This window comes from Lolium rigidum, chromosome 2, assembly GCF_022539505.1.
Source record: "Lolium rigidum isolate FL_2022 chromosome 2, APGP_CSIRO_Lrig_0.1, whole genome shotgun sequence".
Classification (NCBI taxonomy): domain Eukaryota; kingdom Viridiplantae; phylum Streptophyta; class Magnoliopsida; order Poales; family Poaceae; genus Lolium; species Lolium rigidum.
This window is the reverse complement of record NC_061509.1, coordinates 102,886,665-102,896,427: the sequence shown is the minus strand read 5'-3', so window position 1 is coordinate 102,896,427 and position 9,763 is coordinate 102,886,665. Positions and strand designations below refer to the sequence as shown.

The 9,763-nt window shown below is 44.4% G+C and overlaps 2 protein-coding genes and 1 pseudogene across 2 annotated transcripts; 1 reads left to right on the top strand and 2 right to left on the bottom strand.

Annotated features, from left to right (window-relative positions):
* LOC124692178 lies at window positions 1–1,285 on the bottom strand (annotated as a pseudogene).
* On the bottom strand, window positions 1,253–3,734 carry LOC124692177 (pentatricopeptide repeat-containing protein At3g16010-like). Its single transcript, XM_047225500.1, has 3 exons — window positions 1,899–3,734; window positions 1,698–1,800; window positions 1,253–1,362 (listed from the first exon to the last, which is right to left on the bottom strand). Exon 1 carries the CDS (start codon window positions 3,718–3,720, stop codon window positions 1,915–1,917), a length of 1,806 nt encoding a protein of 601 aa, XP_047081456.1. The 5' UTR covers window positions 3,721–3,734; the 3' UTR covers window positions 1,253–1,362; window positions 1,698–1,800; window positions 1,899–1,914.
* Window positions 3,735–4,332: 598 nt separating this feature from the next.
* LOC124687028 (U1 small nuclear ribonucleoprotein C-1-like) lies at window positions 4,333–9,241 on the top strand. Its single transcript, XM_047220884.1, has 5 exons — window positions 4,333–4,426; window positions 4,929–4,971; window positions 5,638–5,679; window positions 5,755–6,034; window positions 8,623–9,241. The coding sequence occupies exons 1-5, from the start codon at window positions 4,419–4,421 to the stop codon at window positions 8,904–8,906; spliced, it is 657 nt and encodes a 218-aa protein (XP_047076840.1). The 5' UTR covers window positions 4,333–4,418; the 3' UTR covers window positions 8,907–9,241.
* The last annotated feature ends 522 nt before the right edge of the window (window positions 9,242–9,763 follow it).

Genomic DNA, 9,763 nt, shown 5'->3' with positions numbered 1-9,763 from the left:
TCACCAATACATCACTCCTTCCTCGAGGTTATTCATTTATTTATCGGCAATCACATCCACACATGCATATACTCATAGAGGAATCGTAGTCACGCGGTCTCACTGCGCCGCGAGCCCAGCCGAGGCCGAGAGCCCGACGTTGAACGACTTCTGGTTGTTGCAGTCAAGGTTGTTCCCGTAGCCAACGCCGAGGATGTCGCAGTAGCGCTTGTAGAAACCGATGCGGTCGACCACCCGGGGGTCCTGCCCGATGCCGCACTCCAGCCCGCCGTTGATGACGTTGGTGATCACGCCGTAGCCGGGCACCCGGCACCCGACCGGCCGCGCTGTCCCTGGCAGTCGGCGTCCACTGCCCTGTGATCACGTCGTGGCACGACGGCTTGTTGGACTGCGTCGTCATCCAGAACCAAAGCGCCGTCTTGAATGACACCATCGGGTCCGTCGCCACCAGGTCCGGGTTGTTCAGCAGGTCCACCCCGATCGCGCGCCCCGCCGGCCCGTAGTTGTAGTTGCTGGAAGCAAGAAACAGGCATGCTCAAAATCCAAGCCAAGAGACACCAAGGGAGTGTATAGTTTTATGCTTGCTTACTAGGAGAGCTGGATGGGCCCGCGGCCGTAGTACTTCTTGCCGGGAGCGCACGGCCAGTCCCCGGAAGGTTCGCAGTAGCTCCCCGGCGAGCCCTGCTCCTGCTTGAAGCAGTAGCCCCACGAGAAGGGGCCGTCGGGGGCTGTGGCCCACCCACCGGTGGTCTCGTGGGAGGTCTGGCCAAAGAAGGCCGCCACCTCCCGCTTCCGCGTCTCTGTGCTCCCTGTGGTGCCGAAGGCCGGGAACGCGCCAGCGGCGGCCACAAAGGCGTCATACGTGAAGAACCCACGGGCGAGGCATGCCCCATCGTTGCGGTGGAGGAGGAACCGTTCGAAAAGGTCCCTGGATATGATGGCCACCGGGGCCGGGGCTCGGGCCGCAGCCGCTGCACTGGCTCTGGCAGCCGGCGCCGCAGTAGTCAGAGGTGCTGCCACAGTACCCGAAGCGGCTGCAGCAGAGGCAGTTGCCGCATGTCGCGCCGCCGGCCTGCGAGCCGCACTGCTGGGCCATGGCCAGCGCTGCTGCCGCCAGGAGGACGGCCAGGATGGCCGCCACACTCGGGCCTCTCATTGCTGACATTGTCTGCTGCCGGATGAATGAATCAAGGCGCCAAGTGCCACCATTTTATAGAACAATTTACGCCTGCAGCTGGCCAGAAGAAGTTTCATCCCTCATCCTCTACATTACTTCACAGGGCCATGCATGACACTAGAGAAGAAGTTTCGTCTTTTATCTTCTTCATTACTGCACAGGACCATGTCATCCCCCATAAGTAGCTGAAATGGACCAAAATTGGTTGACAAATTAGTTAACGCATGATGAAGATGCTGATTGGTTTGGCCAAAAAGAGATGAAACAAGATTATCCTGTTACTACAAAGGAATATTCTGCAACTCTCTGTTGTGTTTTGAAACTTAAACTGTTGCATTTTATGGGTTTTACTAGTTTCCAGTAACATCATCCAGTGCCCTTGTACCTTAAAGAACAAAATTCATTTCTGAAACCATCCAAAAAATGAATATACTTAGGCAGCTGTAGATAATCAAAAAGCAAATATGATGGGACATAGGATGATTTTGACCTCTTGTTAACAGAAAAGTGAAATACACACCTTCTACTTTGGACTCCCATGCGGTCTTCCATGAATCACCATGTAAAAGTTCACTTAAATAGCACAAAAAGAAGCATAGCTTTTGCTGCCGACAGATGCAATGCTGCACAAAACATTGAGAGAAAATCTTTCAAACGTATCAGATCTTGGATCAACATGTTTGGCGTAGAACACTAACAAAGCTATGTATCCTGTTCTTACATGAAATTTTTTAAGTTCATTCTTGATCAACCTTTCCAATCGCCTCGAGTATAGATGAATATGTAATAAGGTCATACTCAAATCCCAACACATTCATCTCTTTCATCAACTTAGCTGCCTCCTCAAACATGCCTGCATGACTCAAGGCACCAAGAACAGTATTATATGACACTGCATCTGGTTTTATTGCAGACTGCTTCATGTTAGAAAGCATCTCCATTGCACGATGAGGACCTCCTGTTTTTGACAGTCCATTCAGGATAATATTGTATGAATTTATATCAGGAATACACCCATGCTCTTGCATTCTTCTCATTGTAGTAAGAGCTTCATCAAGCATGCCTGCTCTTGCTAACCCAGCCATGAGAGCGTTGTAAGCATAAACATTAGGAGTGCATCCAAGTTTGTTCATCTCATCAAAAAGATCTACAGCATCATCAAGCCGTCCAGCTTTCCCCAAGTGTTTTATCATTACTGCATACACTCGAGCACTAGAGGAGCCACAATTTTCTTTTAGTTCCTGAAATAGCTCATGCGCAAGATCATACCTTTTAGCTCTTCCAAGAGCATCAATCAGGCTGCAATATGCCGCTGGACATGGAGGGAAGCCCTTTTCGTCCATCTCCTCCAGTAGCATCATAGCCTTCTCTGTCCTGTTGGTTTTGCAGAATCCATCGATCAAAATTGAGTAGGTGAATGGACTAGGGGAGATTCCACTTGCCTTCATTCTCTCAAACCATGATGAAATCTCAGAAAGACGAGATTTAGATTCAAAAAGCGCTTTTATTATAGTGTTGTATGTGACCACGCTAGGAATGCACCGCAATGTTCCCATCTCCTCAAATAACTGGATAGCATCATCCAGACGACCAGCCTTGCCCAAGAAATTTATCATATTATTCACAACAACTGTGTCAGGCCTGCAGCCTTCTCGCCGCATTTCATGGAAGAAGTTACATGCTTCGTCGAATCTCCCAGCTTTACCAAGTCCCCTGATTAACTCAGTGTAAGTGAATACATCTGGTTGGCAGTACTGATGTCTCATCTCTTCAAACAAACGCAATGCTCCATGGACATTGTTCGATTTAAAGAACAAAGCTATTAGCATGGTATATATCTTAGCAGTTGGCTGCATTCCGTTGTCCTTCATCTCATCCAACAACCGAATCGCTGAATCCTGCCGACCAAGCTTGCAGAAAGCAGAGATGAGCGCGCTGTAAGTCACGGTGTCCGGGAAGCAATGCCCCTCGCTGCTCATCTCATTGTAGAGCTCATGCACTTTTTCATATTGCCCCTCATGCATTAACATGATTATCATGCTATTGTACGCCTGCGAAGTTGGCTGACACTTGCGAGCCTTGATCTGGTAGAATATCGCAACTGCCTTGCCTATCATCTTGGCGTAACCCAGCATCCGGATGATGTCTGACAGCTCCACGGGGGTGACAACACACACAGGATTCCGCACCATTTCCTGGATCATCTTCCACATTTCGCCATACTGCTCCACACCCTCTAAGCAGCGTATCAGCGCCATGTAGGTGGACGTGTCGTGCTCGTAACTCCTCTTCTTCGCCGCCCATCTGAAGAACTGCATCTTCACGTTAACCCCGACATCGGTCCTCATAACCTCCCGCACCAGCCAGTGATCGACTTTCATCATGAGCACCTCCAGCGCCTTCTCGGCGTCAGGGCCCCACTTGAATATCTTGAGGATCCTGATGAACCGCTCGTCCATGACTCGCACGGAGCGCGTGTACCTCCGCTCAACGGTTGTTGCTGCTACCGCCTCCTCGCCCCGAGGAACCGGGGGCCGGAACATCTGAACAATCTCATTTTCTGCCGTGCGGCAAGCCAAGATTTTCAAAAAAGGCATTAGCATAATAGACATGTCAATGTCAGACAGCATGACGGCCCCACGAAACTGAAAACAGCTACAGAATGCAACTCGCATCACATGGGGACGACTAATCTTAGATCAAATCCGAAATGTAATACTATACATTTGTGAACACAGTTTGCAGGGAAATGATTTATTCTACCTGGAAAATGCTACAGATGCAAGCGACTAAATCAGAACAAGGCAATTTCCCTATTTCATCCGTAAATCTCAACGAACAGGGTTTCACTAAGTGAGCAGTGTAACTAAAGGAGGTAATATAGGCGGAAAGAAAATATGCAGGTCACCTGTCTGCTTTACCCTCCACGCGAGGTGCGGCGACGAGGAGATGCCCCGGACGGCGAGGACGCGCGCCATCTCCGGCCGCCGGCGGGCTGCTGTGCGGCGGGCGGAGGCAGAGGTGTTACGCGCAGTCACTGCCGCGTGGGCCCCGCGGGATGTGATAAGTGGAGTCGGATTTGGGCCGTGGGCTGGAGCCCAACCCGGAAACAAATACGCGAGGGTTTAAGGGCGAAAACAAATCGCGACGCCTATTCGTCCTCTTCTCCGACCTCGCCTGCGGCCGAGACGAGGTTCACTTCCTCCCGTCGCCGCCGTCGACTCCCTCATCGGCCGCCGCGATGCCTCGGTGAGTGCCTGCCTTTTTCCGTATAGTTGCGGACCTGCGGTGGCAGTAGCTCGTTCGGGGGGCTGGGCCCGTAGGGGTGCGGCCTGCTGATCTGAAACCCTAGCTTAGGCGCCCGGTGGTTGCTCGTGGAATTTTCTGATAGGAAAGCGCCTGTATAACCCGTGAGGAACTGCTGTGAGGGGATTTTTCTTTTTTCAATGAGGATGCGCCAATTGCTACCTTTTGGGGTCGGGCCAGCTCCATTGCTCCACGATTGGAGATAATGGCAGTGCGATTTTTGCGATTTGCTCTTTGGTCGCGTAGTTAGGTAGATACACTCGTGTTATGGTAGGAATTTAGGGCTTCTTGGTAGGAATTTATCTTGTCCTGCTTGCTCTGTGCATAGATGATTATTTTTACTTCCTGCCATGCCCTGGTGCTCTGTTCGTGAATAGGTTACTCTGCTCTACTCTGCTGTTTATCTTCTCACTTCAGTTGACACCCCCTTGTTCTTTGCTTGCAGGTATTACTGCGATTACTGCGACACATACCTCACCCATGACTCGGTTAGTGTTTCCTTCTATCCAGTATCTGTAAATGCTACACAATAAGCAAGAGTAGATGGGTTTCAACGTATTTTGATTCCATATGATTATGCGCAGCTGTATGTTCTTAGCCTAGTTGGCACTAGTGTTGACTATGTCAGGCATATGATAAAGATTAGCTTTGCCGAGCATCTACACTTTCTGTGTACTTGCAGGATATTGTGTTATACTCTTGTACATTTCTCAAGAAATACGTGCCACATAGAAATCCCAGGTTATTTTGTTTACAGATGTAGTCTTTGAGATAATTTATGTTCAGTTAAGACTGCAAGGAGAGAAACTTGTTGACCATGTTTTTATAGCTGAAACATAAATTGTGCAATAGGTGGTCATCTATTGATGCATAAGCTTCAAATAGTGTGCAATAATATATGTGAAATTTACGATTGTGTGTGCATTTGAGTGCAGTGAGATGTTCTCAAAATACAAGCCATCACTGGTTTCATAAACTTAGTTGGTTAACTTTGTAATTTATGAGACAATGAAATGCCATACACTGGCATGTACATATTTTCTTTCATACACTTGAATCCGGTAGTGCACTTCGAAATTTTCGCCCTTTGCTATGATTTGTTTTTTTATTCTTTTATATATCTTTGAGTTAACTACTTCTCAAAAATGGTGCAGCCATCTGTCCGTAAGCAACACAACGCTGGGTACAAACATAAGGTATTCATCTCTTTGATCTTGATAGTTCTAGTTTATTCCTGTTTCTATAACTTTACTCATGTGAATGTTCTTTAGGCAAATGTTCGAAGCTACTATCAGCAATTTGAGGAGCAGCAAACTCAAAGTTTGATTGATCAAAGGATTAAAGAGCATCTTGGACAAGCGGCAGCATTCCAAGTCGGTGCTCCATTCAACCAACATATGATGCAATTTCCTGGAAATATGCCCCGTCCCCGCCTTCCGATTCTGCCCACACCTATGATGCCACAAGGTTATATGCAACAACCTGGTGTACCATTTGCAGGAGTTAGGCCTCCTATTTTACCAGCTCCTCCTGGTCCTCCTGGTCCTCAAGGTAAACATCAGTACTGTTTTCATCTTTCTTTCTGTACCTCTGATCACACATTTTGTTTAAATTGTACAGTTCATAACTTTTGTAATCTGAGCTACTGTTCTTTAACTCGATAACTCCATACTCCCTCTGTCACAAAATAGGCGGAGTATAAATTGAGTCAAAAAGTCAATGCTTTCTAAGTTTGACCAAACATATATATAAAACTATGAAGATGTACAATTTCAAATCAATATCAGTAAATCCACCATAAGATATATTCATGATGTATTCATTTGACATTTTAGTTGATATCCCCTTCTATTTATTTGGCCAAACTTAGAAATGATTGACTATTTGACTAAATTTATACGCCACCTATTTCGGGACGGAGTGAGTAACCTATATTGCTCCTGCATATGCTTTGGCTTTGTCATAGCTTTGGCCATAGTTGAGATAGAAATGACCAGTTTAAGCTGAAACTAATTGATATTAACCATCATGTATACTTACTATTTGCACTGAAACAAACAAATAAACAAACGATTTGGAACATTTTCTAAAAGTATCCTAACAATAGATGCCTGGTTCAAATGTTTCTTTTTCTATTGCCAAATCATGAAATCTATGATTTTTTTGGCAGTGTATAGCTTAATTTGAGAATCTGTTAGTGTCTTAAGTTTATGTTAGAATAGTGTGGCATTTTTATCTTGATTAGTCACTAGATTGTACGTAAGTTATATTTACACATGCGATTAATTATATTTTGCATCCTATCTTAGGCTTATTGACTATATATACTTAGTATTATATTAAACATAATCTACTGTCAACTACTGTAATAATATAGCATGCATTTCTTGGAACTTTGTGCCACATCAAGTGCTCAAAGATGTTGGTTCTTGTGGGTAACTAAAGGCTGTAACCTATATGGAAAAGGTAGTGCTCAGGAGAGGGGGCAGGGGACACTTCCGAAATTGTGTAGTAGGTTACTGTCTCCTTCATGACCGTGTAGGCAAAAGGTCCATATAGAAACGGATTTGCTAGAAATAAGGCGACTGATTTTTATTATGTCTCAGTCAACTCCGTATCCATTGGATTTGTCTCGTGATTCATGCTGATATGACAGTTGCAAGTGGGTTGCAACTGAGATTTCCCTAATTACAAGTAGGTTGCAACTGAGATTTTCCGAGTCTCAAATGGGTTGCAACTGAGGTTTTACTAGTTGCAAGTGGGTCGAAACCGAGATAAAAAGTATCCACACAGTTTAATTTACTTCAAGATTCGTGCTAGACTATGAGTTACACATGAGTTGCAACTAAGTTGTAACTGAGACTTGATGACGTCACGTGATTGAGATTTAGTTAAGTCTGAGTTGCTTGAGATCTAGAAGTCCCCTATATAGAAAGCCTATGTAGGATCACTATGAATGTAGCCTTGGTAGAGTTATTGAAGAAGAAAACAACTTACTTACTACCTCCGTCCCAGTTCATAGGGCTTACGCGTATCTCTAGATTGTCAATTTGGCCAACATAATATCATTTGTATAATATAAAAATTATATCATTAGAAAGTAGAACATCTAAGCTTTCTAATGATATATATTTTGTAATACATATGTTGCATTATCATCGTCAAATTTACGACCTAGGGACACGCGTAAGCCCTATGAACTGGGACGGAGGGAGTATTATTTGATGGATGGTGTAATAAATAGATTCATACCAGCACTTGCAGTGGTTAGTTACCAGTCCTAGACTAGTACATTGTGTCAAGTTGCAACATATCTTGCTGTTATGGGTGATTTGCAACCAGGTTATGTGGTTCACACTACCAATTGATGACAAGTCTTTGCTAAATACTTCCTCAAGCCAGATGTTTAAGCCAGTCATAAGTTGCATGTGATAAGCTGTGTAAAATGTATGCCTCTATTTATTAAGATGTACCTATAATTTTACCATGTGTTGTGGATCATGAGTATGAAACTTATGAATTGAGACCAATTATTTGAAGGTGACATATGATGTAACAACCCAATTTTGATGGGCAGATTTTTTTAAAAATGATGTCAAAACAGTGAAAAGCCAACGATTTTTTTATTTCGATAAATTCAGAGGTTTATAGTTAATTTAAATTACTTGGAGAGGATTGATAAGCTCTCAGATATCTTTATTTGGATTTTGGCTGTGGTGATATTTTTTGTTAGCTTCTAAATATTCCAAATGGCATCCCTGATTTTTCTGAGCAATATACTTAAGCTTTGTGGTTTAGTGTAATTCGGCATATCTTTTTGCTGTGGAATTGGTCTAGCTAGGTCATTAAGGAGGTAGTTGTAAATCCAGCTCGATCATAATAAGTTGATACTTTAGTACTATTATAATATTCAATGCTACGTAAGACGTGTTGCCTCTCACCAGTTAAACGCATTTACAGGGGAACACTCACTGTATCTTAAGAGGAACCATAAATGCTCACTAAGCTGATGTGGCTGTTCCTCAGAAGTATGGAACTTCTATTTTCGATAAAACACTTTAACCTCTGATCCATTGAGGCATTTGCGCAAACAAAATAAAGATCGTTTATGTGACTGATTTTCTGCAAATGTTCAACAGGTTATCCTGGTGGCCCACCCATGCCGCAGATGCAGCAACAGGGGGGCCCTCCTGGTTCCATGCCTATGCAGATGGCACCTCTCCCAAGGCCTCCGACGCTACCGCCTCCAACATCTGGAGCCCCAGGTGCCCCCATGTCCAACAGCGCAGCACCTCCAGGTCCTCCACCAATGTATCAGCCAAATCAACCGCCAAGTGCAGGCCCAGCCTCTGGCCCTCCAGCCCCGGCAGCTCCTCCACAGGCTACATTCTCCTATGCACAACCCTCTGAGGGCAACCACTGATTCTATTCCTTGGACACTTAGCGAACAAAATGTGCAGAAAGGCTGCTCCCTTGGAATTCGATGCTGCTATCATTTAAGTGAGATCATCTATCAGTTGAATTCGAGAGATTGTTAAAGGCTTCCTGTAGTTGTATTCTGGTTTCTTAAATGATGTAACATTCACTTTGTAATCCGTTGAGATTCCTATTAATTTCAGAGGGCTCTTGAAACTTGAAAGTGAATAACGGCTATCATGTAGTTACATATTTATCATCAGAATAAGTTTATCTGATGAGATAATGCTCAGATCTTTGTATGTGGCATAGGATGCTGGAATGGAAACTCCATCAAAGCCAGAGTCACTGTCTGATCCGTTTGATTTACTTGATGTGCTGTCAAAATGTGCGCACCCTGTTTTCTAGATGGTATAGTGAACTTAATTAGATTGTTGATGCGGAAGAACTCACCACTCTGTTGAGGAAAGTCGGAAACTGATCTGTAAGAATGTTTCTTATTTCTCCAAAATGTTCTTCCTCGTGGCATTCAAAAAGTTCTACTTAAATAGTGACTAGTAATTTACTTTTTGCCTCCAGTTAACTAGTTGTTAGGTCGGCCCTTTGTTAAGTGCTGGTTCACTTCTAATTATCATTTTCTTCTGTACTCATTTCCCTTTGTACAATTAATTTAGAACTCACCTCTTTTGCTAGTTAGAGACAAGAAGAGGCTCTCGAGCTTTGCCGTTTCTGTAGAAAAAGTATACTTGTAAACTTGTATGAAAACATTGTCATTTTCCTAGCCATGGTCATATAAGGCATTACAGAAGACAAGGAAAGATAGATACCAGCAAATGTTTCCGCAGACTAGACAAGATTCTTTTG

Coding starts and splice junctions, on each gene's coding strand:
- LOC124692177 (XM_047225500.1), bottom strand. CDS start 3,720: ATGTTCCGGCCCCCGGTTCCTCGGGGCGAGGAGGCGGTAGCAGCAACA.
- LOC124687028 (XM_047220884.1), top strand. Junction 5,680..5,754: donor ACGCTGGGTACAAACATAAG/GTATTCATCTCT, acceptor AATGTTCTTTAG/GCAAATGTTCGAAGCTACTA. Junction 6,035..8,622: donor TGGTCCTCCTGGTCCTCAAG/GTAAACATCAGT, acceptor AATGTTCAACAG/GTTATCCTGGTGGCCCACCC.